Source organism: Cyprinodon variegatus, unplaced genomic scaffold (assembly GCF_000732505.1).
Source record: "Cyprinodon variegatus isolate N-32 unplaced genomic scaffold, C_variegatus-1.0 Scaffold602, whole genome shotgun sequence".
NCBI lineage: Eukaryota > Metazoa > Chordata > Actinopteri > Cyprinodontiformes > Cyprinodontidae > Cyprinodon > Cyprinodon variegatus.
This window is the reverse complement of record NW_015151055.1, coordinates 53041-67138: the sequence shown is the minus strand read 5'-3', so window position 1 is coordinate 67138 and position 14098 is coordinate 53041. Positions and strand designations below refer to the sequence as shown.

The window sequence follows — 14098 nt, the reverse complement described above, 5'->3', positions numbered from 1 at the left end:
AGTGGAGGCTGTAGGGCTCAAACCGAGCACTGCTCTAACCACTAGCCTGGTGGCTATCCGCGGGGATGGGCGGTGCCCTGCCTCCCCCCGTAGCCGCTGCAGATCCACAGCACCCCATCCTGATTTTAATAAACGCTTTGAATCGTCCCACTGTCTGTCTCACCTTAAGGACTGGGTCCTAAGTTCTGAGCTTATGACAAAAACATCAAATAACATTTTGAATTTTCTAGTAACAAAATTAGTCCTGAACAGGTGAATGTTAAATCTGGATTAAAACTGAGACTAAAATCATTTTAGATTTCTGGTGGGTAAAAACCTTGGACTGTTTAGGACAGAAGACAATCTATGGAGGAGAATAGAATCAAAGATGGAGTGAACTGGAGTATCTACACGACCAATGATCCGATTTTTATCAGCCTTGTTTCAGAACTCAGTTAGGGACAAAAACTGATCGGCCATTTTTGTTATAGGTTATTGACAGTTAAATGGGGATGCAGCCAAGTATGTGAGACTTTTTTCCTGTTTATTGGAGATGGAAGCTGTGATGGTCTCCTCCACCTGTTTTATCTGTTTCCCCGTTTGTGAAGACATTTTCCTGTGTCCTCCATAGCGGAAATGCTTTGTCCCTCACAACATGTAGAATGGAGATAAGGTGGGAATGCTGTACTTTAATGGAGTGATAAATGCACTAATTTTAAACCCAATTAAAAACAAAGAACAATGCCTCACGCTCCATTAGTCCTAAAATCAATAACGGAAAGAAAACCAACCCCTTTAAGGTACATCTACCTGAACCTCATCAACATCCACATTAAAAAAAAAAAAAAACAGTGTTCTGTCAGACCCGCATACACATAGTCAATGCCCGTTTATCCCTTTAGTTTTGTAGAAAAAAATATTTACTTACTTTTAGGTGTTTTTTGAAGCATATGCGATCCAACCTTAAATAGCTTTTTGTAGATGAGTAAAGGGATACACGCCGATCGAGGTAGTTCAAAGTCTATTTTTCAGATAAAACTGAAGGGATAAACAGGACTAGAATAGGCGTATGCTAACCTGACGTCTTGCTCATGCGTATCGACGATGGGTATGCTGGTCTGACAGAACACCGGCCTTAATATCGAATTTTTAAAATCTAACAAAGAGAGGAATGCACAGTGTATGCAAAGGAAACGCCTAAATAATTTTGTGAAAGGCAGCATTTCTTTTGGGCCTCCACTATGCTGAGATATAAAGTATCTCTAATTATGACCTTATAGCTTTACTTTAAGGTTTGTTTTGGTTCATTCATGCAAATTCATGTTAACTCAGCTTAGAAAATGTTGGTTGTTTTTCTCCCGCTGCAGCGTTTTATAGTCACAGGCTGTAACCTCATGAATCCTTCATTATACTCTTTATAATCCACATCAGATCAAATAAATAAAAATAACTGGTTATTTATTTTCCCCATTTTCTTCTCTATTCAACAAAATAACAGCCTTGACCCTTTAAGCCCCATTTCTACAATATTTTTAGGACTGAATTATTTTCCCTGTTTTTTATTGAAGGAAATTTATAGATCACTCCGTCCAGTTGATGGTCCAGCACCATGGACAGCACCCTGGAAGACAGAATCAAACTAGAAATGATGTTTTATAACCTAAATGTTTGCTTGTTCACGCACTAAGTCTTTATAACCATTTGAAACTAATTTTAAGTCAAATCTTTCCCCATTTAAAAGGGAGACACATGGGACACTTTGTCCTACTGAAGACAAATGAAAGGAAAACTTAAGCTTTGAAAGAACTCCATCTTATTTAATGTTAGGATTAATACCATGGTTTGATTTTTATCAGCTTGGTTTTGCGCATCTTTAGCCTTTCCAAAACTTCTGGACAACATTTGATATTTTTTCAATAATTTCCAATCTTTACAAACATCATGGCTTTGTAAGCATATGGTTAATTCCCTAGATTCAAAGTAAAGAGTGTCTCACCTGTGAATTTATTCTTTACCTAAAAGACTCTTTCCTTTTGTTTAAAACAATAATAATCAGCAGAGGAATCAGGAAGAATAGCGTGGATCTCCATGAGGCGGGTTCTGTCTTAAGCATATTTGATTTATCCCAGAATGAGCCAAAAAAAAATTATGCATACATTATATATATATATATATATATATATATATATATATATGCAAGAACAAACACTGTGGGAGTGTCCAGTCATGCAATGCTAGCAGAGGAGATGTGTTCTGTGTCTCAGGGATAAATACAAAAACAGACCCATCAAAGAAACTGAAGCTGCTAAGCGAGGTTAATTGGGGAATGTTTTGAGGTCTTGCAGATATACTTTGCAATGAATGAGGAAGTTTTACATTTAAAAGAACATGTTGTGATATAAGGAAAGAACTTTTTAAAACCATATTTCAAGGAAGTTAAAGATCAGGCACAAAATAGCTCATCGTAGGGACGATGACTTTCGATGCATCAAGATTTAATCTCAGTCCATTAGGAAGATCGTGGGCTTTAAAACCTCCTGAGCTTCAGAGGCTCTGCAGAGAAAAACTGTATGAGAACCTGGTGGAAGGATATTTGCACCGAATATTATTCTGAAATGCAATTCCAAGAAATATTAAATGAATGTATTTAAACATCTGACACTAGATTTATTTATTTTATCTCTAAATGACCTGGAAAAGGAAACGTTGAATCTGATAAAATGTCATACAGAAGAAAAGGTTTCAGAGATATATTCTTCCCTTTATCAGCTCCTCCTTGCTTTAATATTTAAAGGCAGTTTTTGTGCTTCAATCTTTTTTTTTTTTCAAAGGTTTCTTGTCTCTATTTAACCCAGACCTCCTCTGTGGTTACCAGCATCAGGGTCAGGTTTTTATTTCCTTATTTTTAAACCCAGGACACTTTTGCATTGTGTGCTTATTTGTTATTTGTTCTTCACTCATAACTCTCTAAAGGACGCAAACTCAAAGAAATGAATTTTGTATTTTCAGTGTAAATCAAAAGGGAAATAAAACCTGAATCAATATGAAATAGTTATTGATGACCCAGTGGAGCAGCGGTTGGCTGTGATGCCTGCGAGCAAAGCAGTTTTATTCTGGATGGGACCTTTCTGCACAGCGTCTGCCTGCATCGATAAAGAGACTGTAAGAAAAGAGAGAGACGCCGACATGTTATTGGTTTGGAAAATGTCTTTATATATAAATATACAAGTGCAAACAATTGTGCATGAGAACAAAATAAAAGTTTTTTTTTTTCATTTTTTCCCACCGTTAAGCAGAGGCGTATGGTGTCCAGGCAGTAACCGATGTACACTGAGGGGGGGGCCAAAAGCGGATCGGTACCAGAACCTCAGGGTCCATCTACTCTGTTCCAACAGGAACGAACAAAACATCCATATTTTATAAATAAAGACAAACTAGACTTTCCTACAGCTTTTACTAACAAATAGACGCATTTATCCATGTCGTCTAAATTAAAGGTATAGTGGAAAAAATTTCTGTGGCAAACATCTTTTCTGCACAAAACGAATATTTACATGTACTAACATCTACATTAAATAAATTTTTAAGTTATTATTAAAGTAGTTGTTTATCTATGATTTGACTGAAGACTCTTAGATGACCTGCAGAGGTAGAATTTTCTCTTTACGCCATGGAACATAAATTTAGTTCTGAAAAGAGAATTAATTTTTGTATACATCAACTTTAATGTTCGTATATTGATGTGTATAATTAACCACAGCGTTTAACTTGTCAAGTAATTGTTAATAAATTAAAAATTAAAATGTTTAAAGGAATAGTACACCCAAAACATGATTAGCCTTCATTTTCTACTCACCCCCATGCTGAACAACACTCTGGAGTACTTTTTTGATATCTCAAATGCATCTGGAGATCTGGGAGGCTTCTTGCTGTCTGCTGACATTCAAATAATGGAGGTCTATGGCGCCCGAGGCAGAAAGGTCCATAAAAGTCCACAAAAAACGTGTCAATATTCCTCCATACTGCTCGTCCAATGTATTCCAAGTTTCCTGAGTGGGTAGCATCCAGAATTTACTCGAAACGAAGTCATTTAGAATGTTTTTAGAGCATAAACAGTAGTGTATAGGATTTCCTGAAAGCGCGTTCACGAGTCTACGGAAACCGCGGCAGACCAAACCAGATGAAAGTGCGCATTCAGCGTCTGCTCTGCCGATAATGCAAGCGTAGAAGAAGAAATGTGCTGTTTACCTGTGCAAAGAAAGAAACAACGAAAGAAAAATGTCTGAGGACTTCAGTGTTGAGGAAGAGCATGAGTTCTTTGCCGAGCTGAATGCGCACTTTCATCTGGTTTGGTCTGCTGCGGTTTCCGTAGACTCATGAACGCGCTTTTAGGAAATCCTATACACTACTGTTTATGCTCTTAACAGTTTAAAGTTATTTAAAGTAAGAACAAACATTCCTTCCTCAATCAGAGCCGTTGCTTTGCAGCAAAGGCCTATCAGGTCATCTTTACTATCAAGTTCAGATTTCAGTTTTTCCAGACATGGAGAACGGGACTTGAAGGATCCTCCGAGCTTCACTGCAGGATCTGTTTTTAACTTAGAGGCATTTCAGGAACGCTGGAATCAGGCGTCATCATTAGGAACAATAAAAAGGAAGCCATTCAGGATAAAATGAAACTAGAAGCTGAGGTTGTCCAACCTTTAGACCTCAATCACTTTCAAAACCTTGAATATGATCGATAGACAGCGGGGGACGAAGTACTCAGCTGTAGTACTTGAGTAAAAGTACTGATACTCGTAGTTAATTCTTACTCAACTACAAGTAAAAGTTTCTCAGTCAAACATTTACTCAAGTTAAAGTACTGAAGTACTCACTTTTGAAAATATTCAAGTATTCAAAAATACAAATTAATTTTTCTAATATCAGAACATTTCTGTTTCATTTCCAGAGTAATTTTAAAGAACCTGTAACTTTCAGAAACCATCTGATGTATTGATGCATAGAACCACCTGCTATAGATTCTACACCACCTGGAAGAAACCCGCGATAAAAATGACAAAAACAATAAGGACAGATATTTTACTATTATTTCTTATTTGAAAATGAACCAAAAAGAAAACAGGACAGTCTTGATTCCCCTCAGACTTTCTCTATGGAATAGAGGTTTGGTTGAGGTTTTGAGGACCTAAATGCAGAGGTGAGATCTTAAAGTTTTAATGAAATTACTCACAGGCAACCGAGGCAGGAATCCAAAAATCCAACATAAAAATGTTAAACAAACCAGAAGCTTGGAGAAGCAGGGAAAAGGAGCATGAGGAGCGAGGGGAGGACGAGGAAGCAGCCCTGAGGAACGGTTTATATGGCAGACTGAACAAAGACTGGACTAATGAGCTGATTGGGAGCAGGTGTGAACAGAGGAGTCTAGAAGGAGAAAATAAGACCAACACCAGAGGGCAGCAGAGGGCAATCAGAAAAACCCAAGAACTCAAATACATCCAGAAAACACAACAAAATAGGATTTAAACCCATAAAACTAGAAAACAAAGAAAAACATGGATCACAGTGAAACTGAAAAGTCAAAGAAAACTTAACAGAACAAAAACTGAGACATTTTTAAGGTTGAATCTATTAGACAAACTTTATTGTCATTTTCTGCACACAGGGTGTAAACAAACCAAATGTTCAGTGCAGCAGCGATCAAATGTAAACAGGCTGATCAGCTGAGACTCAGATAAGATTTACAGTTTTTCAAACATTCAGCTTTTTATTTCTTTTTTTTTCCTTATTTAATATTATAATTGAATAATAATTATTAGAAAGCGGAGTGATTATTGCACGGGAGTGGCGGCCTAGTGGTCAGGGCATAGAGCTTGGAATCCAGAGTTTGAGTCCCACTCCCACAGACTGCCACTCTGGGTCCCTGAGCAGGACCCTTTACCCGACACTACTCCCCAGGTGCCGCACGATGGCAGCCAACTGCTCATCAGTGGAACATCATTAAATCTGTAGATCAGTGGCGTCCAGATTCAGTCCTAACGGCTGCTATCCGCCATGATGGATGAAAAACAGCAACAGAAGATTAGAAAGATGATCTGAACCAAAAGGAACAAAAAAGGAAGTTTCCACTCGTGGAAATGAGTGGAAAGTTATAAGCTCTGCTCTAACCACTGGGCCATCTCTCCCTAAACTAAGATTAAACTAAATTAAAATATAAAGGAGATCAAAAGAACAACACATATTTTCCATCATTTTACAAAGCAAATATTTGATCACTTTAATGACTTTTTGGGCTATAATTATTAAAATACCCAAACAGAATAAGAAATACTGTATAAAGGATAATCTTTTATTCCCTGCAAATAATTATTTTATTAGTAAATTGATGTTTTCACACATTAAAATGAGTAAAATGATGAGGCTTGTATCTAAAAATAGTTAAATCAGAAATATAAATCATTTAGCAGAGGCCTCTTCATTTCTTCCTAAAGCTCCGGATTCTTTATGCTTCTGCAACAGATCAGGAACTCTCAGAAATGTAAAGTGATCCATTCATCACTTTCCTGGTGCAAGGATGAGTTTGTAGCTTTGCACCTTCAGCCTGAATGAGCTGCAGAAAGTTAGTTAGTATCCAGGCAGCCAAAGTACAGGACTGTTTTGACCTTGACTCTGTCCCAGAAACAGCTAGTTATAGGAAGCAATCTAAAACTATTTCTTTAATTATTTTCCCTCATGTTCTCTGAGCAAATTACCAATTTATAATGAAACTTCTTGGTGAGGAGAGAGAGAGAGTGACGTGAGCATTAGAGAATAAATGGGATGAGGAAGGCAGTTATTAACAACCTCAGCAGAAATACAGTTTTTGCAACGTGTTCAAGTGTTTCTAATGTGATAAATCTATAATATTAAAGTCTGGGGATCCTAAAAACAACTGCTGACATGTTCACATTTATAAATCTGCACACTTGTCTTGTGAAGTTAGTGAAACAGGCCGGATATTCCACTCAGGAATGTGGGCTGATGTGATCAGAAGCTTTGAACAGTTTGGCTGCATTTTATCACCAGAGCTGAGGAAGCGGTTTATCCAGAACATCCTGCAGTCGTTTTCATTTGATCATATTCTGCTGAACATCTTCCCCCGCTAGTCGGACACAATTCTCAGCAGACTCATTTGGACACAGTGGGTTCCTCCCTCCCTCCCAGCAGCATTGTGTCACAGATGCATCCGTCTCCACTGGTTTCTATAAATATCACCTTCAAAAATCTGATTCCCATTGATTTAGTGACCTATATAGACATCAGCACCATCCCCTCACCTCCTCTGGTCCCTCTTGCTTCCTGCCTCACCTCCATCACTCAGCTCAACTTAACTGCCTCTCCCTTCCTCCTCCTCTTGCAACAGAGAGCAAGAAAAGGCTAATAATAGTTCACAGTGGAAGCTTAAGTCATGACATGAAAAGGATTTGAGACATAAGAACAGTGGCTTTCTTCTCATTTTTCAAAGTCTTGTCAGGCCTTTTCGCTCAGAGTGTGTAAACACTGGAGTAGATGGTCTGATGAAAGCGCTCTCTGGATATGAAATCAGACTCTAACAGAGGCGCGTGGAGAAGCTGCAGGGCGTGCTCATGTGTGGCGTGCAGACTTACATGAAAGTCCTGTGATGTAATTATGCTGCAGGGATGTGCAAAGCAGCACTGTGGATCCTAACACCATGAACGGCTACAGACATAAAAACAGGAGGAAATAAATAAATCTAGAGAGTTCTGTTCAGTTCAAACATGGTTAAGAAAACATTTATTTTAATCTTAGGCTGTAATTGGAAGTAATTAGAAAGGCTGAATGAATCCAGTGGAAGCAGGAGGAGCTAAGGTGAAACCAACATTTCTCTTTCAGCCATCAGTGGAAGCAAGTTTGCATATTTTAGTGAAAATAAAGTGAAAAAGCGTCTGGGAGGTGTGATTTATCTTAAATATGAACTAACACCTGTAGTGCCTGTTGGTGACGCTTCCTACAGTCCCACAGCGACACCTGGTGGCTTTCAGAGGAAACACAGATGCCCCCCAGGAGTCAGCCTGTGTCCTTGGTCTCCTGTTTCCACGGCAGTGGGTTCTTCAGCTGGCCGTGGGCAGAAGATGCCCTGATGATAGACACACGCAGGCAGCCAATAGGAGGACAGAACTTTATTGAACAGTAAATCGTGACAGAGAACATTAGATTCTTTTTTTCCCATTGCAAACAAGTATGAACAGACAAGTGTTCACCACAGCAGCTCACAAAGGGCCTCTGTGACGGAGAGGATGTGCAGATTGAAGGTGGGGGGGTCCTGGTTTTTTTTAAAAGTGCTTTATTGCACGGTTCCTCTTGGAGGAAGAGAAGAGGTGCTGCAGGGTGACCTCAGAGCCTGGAAGGCCTCGTCCGCCGTGTGATGCTGCCATGACAGCGTCTCCTCTCCAACGCGTGGCTACTTATTGCATAACATCAAGCTGGCTCATGAATGTTTTAGTGAAATTTTAATCTTTAGGTTAAAATGTAATAAAGTCTTCACAATATTTATAATACATCTCATAATATCTAAGATACATTCTTATATCTGATTACGATAGAATATGTAGGTGATATACATCCTGTGGCTTACTGCTGATAGCGAACATGGCGGTCTCTATGATGGGGGGGGGCAGTGCTGGTCAGATGTTTTCAAACTGTGCAGCCAAATCTTGCTTTTAAAATCCATTAATTTCCTTTTATCAATCTATTTGGTTTCAAATTAAAAGTCCAGAGTTAATTTGTAAAGATTCAGTTGATGCACATAAAGCTCTGAGCAGCACTGCAGGTAAACGTGATTCAGAAAAGATGTTGAGAAGATTTAAAGAAATAGAATCAGTTTAAATCATGTTCTAAAAACCAGCATGTGGAATATTGAGAGAGAAACAGGCTATTTTAGGCCTAATAATCCCTTGTGCTTCGGTTTTATGATTGTATAAACTCCAAATCGTACATTTTTAAAAGTTCCTCAGCAAACATCCCAGCAGGATGGAGCAGATGGCAGACGATCGCCACAAAAAAAAAAAAAAAAACAACACACAGAGAGGAAGAGGAGAAAACATGGCGTCCTGACAACTACACTTTAACCACTGCACTTCACCGTCACACATTTACGCACACGTACACAACCGAAAGCACGAGGTGAGTGAAAGCCAAAACAATCACAGCTGAGTGAAAACAAAAGAACAAAGAGACGTTCAAGAGGAAAGGATCTAAAGAGGGAGAAGCAGGAGGTTTGAAAACCAAACCAGGCAGAAAAATAATTAAAAATTACAGCAGAAACAATCAGGAACTGGACAGAAGTTCACATTAAAGGCTTTCTGACTTTTAATCAGTCATTGGAAACATGATGATCATACAACTTCAATGATCCGTTAGTTTTCCCAAAAAGTTAAAATCAATCCACTGGACTTTGTTTCCAAGTTTGAAGACGTTTCTCTTCCATCCAAGAAGATTTTTCAATCCCAAAATCTTCCTGGATGGAAGAGAAACGTCTTCAAACTTGGAAACAAAGTTTGTTTTTTAACTTTTTTGGAACGACTGACCTGGATGACTGAGAATCTGCAGTATATATTTTTGCAAATTATCTGTGGTTAGAATTATAATTAAAAGCTGATTAACAGATCAGCTATTGAACATTTAGATTAAAGTTTTGTAGCAGGTTGAACTTCAGTCACATGTTTTCTGAGGCCATAAACAAACTTCCAGCTGTGATTTCTGACCGACGCTCCGACCAGAACCGCTAAAACACGACATTTCTCAGACCTCCAATAGATCCAGCTGGGCCGTCCTAAAGTTTTAGTTCAGTCCTAAAAAGAGCGTTTAGAGGCATCAGGCTGAGACCTTTCAGATGGAACCCAGACCTGCCAGGCACGGTGGTGGCAGCGTCATGCAGAGGGAATGTTTGGCTGCCAGTGTGTGTTTCAGCATCTCCAGTAGATATAAACCTAAGCGCAGTATCATCTCTAAACCGTTGGAAAGGTTTAATTAAATCCAGGCCTGTAATTTTACATAAACTTCTGTCCAGAACTAAACAGATAAAATAATAATAATAATAAAGCCCAGTTTAATGAGTCAACGGGTCTATTTTGATTATTAGCGGTTATCAGTCCCATAGAATGGCTCCAGGCTGCGACTCCTCTACCTTCTAGAAGGTTTCTAATGTCAGATAATATGCAGCTTATGGTTGATAACATCTGAAACGATCAGTTTACTTTCTATAGGCGTGCAGACGGCGCAGGGGTTAGCGAAAAAAAAAGTTTTACTTTCTATTTACCTGCTTTATACTTTTTATCTGCTTTATTGACACATAGCTTCTTTTAAAAACAGTTTTAAATCTTTCCTTCCAGTGAATTCCACACGTTTCAGTCACACAGATTTAAGGAGACGTTTAAAAACCACTCAGTTGACAGAATATATTGTTCGATATGAGCGACATATCAACTATTCTTTACAATAGATGAAAAACTTCTAAAATTATGTTCAGATTCTAGATAAATATATCAATTAATTCTGCAGGTAAAAGAGGAATTGCTTTAGGATTAGGATAAAAACCTACTGAGCCAATCTAGAGCCATTTTCTGGGACTGAGAGCCGCTAATAACGTCCATTTATTGGGTTGATAACATTTGAAGTGTCTGTTTGCCCTTTTCTCTTCCCTCATACTTCCTCATAATTATGGCTTTCAGTTTCAGTAAGACGTAGAAAAAGGCTGAGGTCAGTCTGCGAGTGATTCAAGCAGCAGCGCCTCGGTTTAAGAGCCGCCATATTGCAGCAACCTCCTGAAAGAATCATCAGCACATAAAAACACAACAGTCTGCACACCTCAGTCAGGCTGCATCTGGGATCTTTATGTCATTTGCTGAAGCAACTCGTCTATCAGCCGGTAGATCCTCCATTTGGTCCTATGCTTAAACTGGGAGCAATGGCACCTCCAAAGAAAAGCAATCTAAAGATCAACTAGTTCCTCTTGGCAAAAAGTTATAAAAACAAAAGCAATCTGTCTGATGTTCCTTCATTTGACCCAAATCTTCACATTAAATCACCACATTAAGAACTGAAGGGGGCGATGGAGGTAGGTGTGCAAATAAGCCGTCATTTACAACAAAAAAACAATCAACTCTAAAACAAAGTTCATTTCATTTGCATATGTACAATACAGAAAACAAAGCAGACAATACAAAACACAAATAGATACGCTATACTGCTTCTAGGAGGGAATATCTATAAATAAAGCTCACCCCCACAAATGATATCACAATGAAAAAGTTGCATCAGATGTGCAGCAACCGAACGTCTGTCTGAGCGACGGGAGCGAGGAGGGAATGTAAGGTCAGCGCTCAGCAGAGTCACCTTCACCAATGGCAGCGAGACGCAGAGACGCATAAACAAGATACGACAGCGCGGCGGCTTAAAGCAAACCTCTAAAGCAAAGAAGCGGATATGTTTGGTCCGAATCAAACGGCAACGAGACACTTTTCCTTCAGCTCTTTGGATTCTTCCACTGAACGCAAGTTTGGACGCAACCGGGAGCAAACGCCAGAAAATAATTCACACGTCCGTTTCTAAGGAGAGAGGAAGGATTTCCATAATGGCCGACGGCCCCTGAAGGCGTCACAAAGTGCTCTCTGATCATTAAAACTAAAAACGAATGTGATTAAAGCTGCAAAGCAAACCTCAGAATGATCGACTTTCCTGCAACAGTTCTCATCGTTCTCATCGTTCAAAAGCTGTGAGAACAAAAAACAAACGTTGTTCTGAGGCCAAACTGTGGAGCCATTGTGCTTCTGCTTCATATCAGATGAAACTAGATCTCTTTAAAAAGCAAAACAAGCAAAGCTTCAGGTGAACGGGGAGGAAGCGGATTCGCTGGAATCACTTCCACACGCCGCCCTGCAATGAAATCAGCTGCTTCACATTCTCTCCTTACATAAAGGTCTATTAGCCTTTATTTTCTAAGTATTCCGTTAAACTCCGGATTAGATAAATCCAGGTATTACCTCGGTTTTAAAAAGTCAGAGCTTAAAACTGACTAAAGTTTTTTGTCATGCTGTGGGTCAACAGGCTGAAAGAAAACCTCTAAAACTTTCTGCTGCTCCTTTTAACTCTTTGGTGAGCCTGTGAAGCAGACTAGCGACCCAATCTAAGTAATCAACCAGCTGATACGTTATCTACTTTATCTTATTTGGCTCGAAGCAACAGAATCACAAATATTTAATGTTTTTCACAGTAAGAAGCTAAAATCGTTTGATTATGTATAAGTCTATACATTCTAATTAATTAAGTCTATTACTTAAAATTGAAACAGTAAAATCTTTGATTTCCTAAATCATTTGGTATTATTTTAGCAGGATTTACAAGTTTTAAATAAATAAAAATGTGTTTTTTTTAAGTCTAACCCAGATATTTTCCAGCAGGCTGTGAAACCATGAGGACCTGATTCTGGTCCGTCTCTCCTAAACATGCAGACTGGATCTTATGGTTCTATTTAGTGGGAAACTGGGAACCCAGTGATGTTCTGATGTTCTGTTCAACAGCAAAGGGCGGGACGTCTAATCTGCTAAATCTGACAATCATATTAAAAAGTGAATTAAATCTTCTAACTACAGACCTCTGATCTCCGCCGTGGCGCCGTGGCGGCGCCGCCGACTGGAACCGTGCGCGCTGCCTCAGGCATCTTGGCAAAATAAAAGCTCCCTCCTGAACTTTTTAAACATTCAATCCAACAAAAACAAAACAAAAAATGGTGTCTAAGAATCGGATGGAGATGATGGAGCTGAAGTGATGCATCGTGGGAGGAAAGGCAGAACAGATGTTCCCACTTAGTTGTCTTTTTTAGGCAGGAAGCTGAGGATATATTCGCCCACGCCCAGGAAGTACACGACCTGGGCGATCCCAAAGAGAGGAGCGATGACCAGAGCGCGGCAGTAGGCTCCCTTCAGGAACGCAGACGGACCCTCGTTACGCAGGATCTTCCTGAAAAGCACAGAAATCCACCAGAATACAGACGCAGTGTTAATAACCAGCCTGCAGAGATCAGGAGAAAGACTTCAGACATCGTCAGGTCACCTGATGCAGTCCGTCACTCCGGAGTACGTGTCTTCTGTGCTCGCTCGGTTCAGCGACTGCAGTCTGGTCTTTATTACTGCGCGTAAAAAAGCTCAGGTTAGCGTTTATTTAGGGTGTTTTTCTGAAGGAGAATCTAAAACGCTGCGGCTCACCATCGACGGGGTTGACAGCGACGGCTGCTGTGCTCCCGGCGACGCAGCCCGACACGAACGACACGTAGAAAGGAGCGGGGCCTTCGCCGCCTTTCTTCCCCAGGTTATTCAGATTGGCAAAGAGAGGGAAATAGATGATGGAGAAAGGGACGTCCCTGATCACCAGAAACAAAACAGTCAGACCTCAGCAGAGGAGACCAACCACTGCGTTAGAACATTGAACTGCTGTACCTGAGCAGCGTGGCCCCCAGGCCCTTATAGAGTCCAGCGATGCCCTTTTCCCTCAGTAACTGTCTGGTGATCTGCATGGCTGTGGGAGACTTTATCTCCACGCTTCCTGCCGCCACCGTTTCCGGCATGAGCTTCCTCTGAGCGGCTAAAGGAGAATCAGGAGAAATAATGCTGATTACAGCAAAAACAAAAACTCTGACCTCATTATTATCCAATGCAAGCAGAAGCTGTAATCTCTAGCATCACCACATGAGGGCGCTCATTGCCCATCAGACTTCAGACTCTTACCCAGCCTGCCAGCATCCTGCAGCTGGATTTTCAGCATCTCCATAGGAGTTGTTATGACGACCTGTAGAGGAAGCAGGAAATAAATGAAGTCAAACAACATCCACTGTTTTTTATGACTGGTTTGCTAGTTTCACTTTTCAACATTTTGCCACGTTGGAATCAAACTGATCAAGTTATTGAGGTTTTAGTACAGAGGAGCTCATTGTTATAAAGGAAAAGGAGATATGGAGTTAATCTCTGGCAGGTCTGGACTTTGATTAGGCTGATCAGAGACTGGAGTTTGGGTTAGTTGGTCTAAACAAGCCTGTTCTGGATTTAACTGCATCTTTAAAGGAAAA

At 39.9% G+C, this 14098-nt stretch overlaps 1 protein-coding gene across 2 annotated transcripts in view; it reads right to left on the bottom strand.

Moving 5' to 3' along the window:
• Positions 1-12544: 12544 nt before the first annotated feature.
• Positions 12545-14098, bottom strand: part of LOC107096159 (mitochondrial glutamate carrier 1-like) — a 31691-nt gene continuing 30137 nt past the window's right edge. For both annotated transcript variants that reach the window (XM_015392685.1, XM_015392684.1), the window contains 5 exons: positions 13761-13821; positions 13473-13617; positions 13242-13396; positions 13090-13165; positions 12545-12996 (listed from right to left, as the gene is read on the bottom strand). In XM_015392685.1, the coding sequence (XP_015248171.1) occupies positions 12843-12996; positions 13090-13165; positions 13242-13396; positions 13473-13617; positions 13761-13821 (591 nt within the window). In that variant the 3' untranslated portion in view covers positions 12545-12842. The remainder of the gene's footprint in view (positions 12997-13089; positions 13166-13241; positions 13397-13472; positions 13618-13760; positions 13822-14098) is intronic.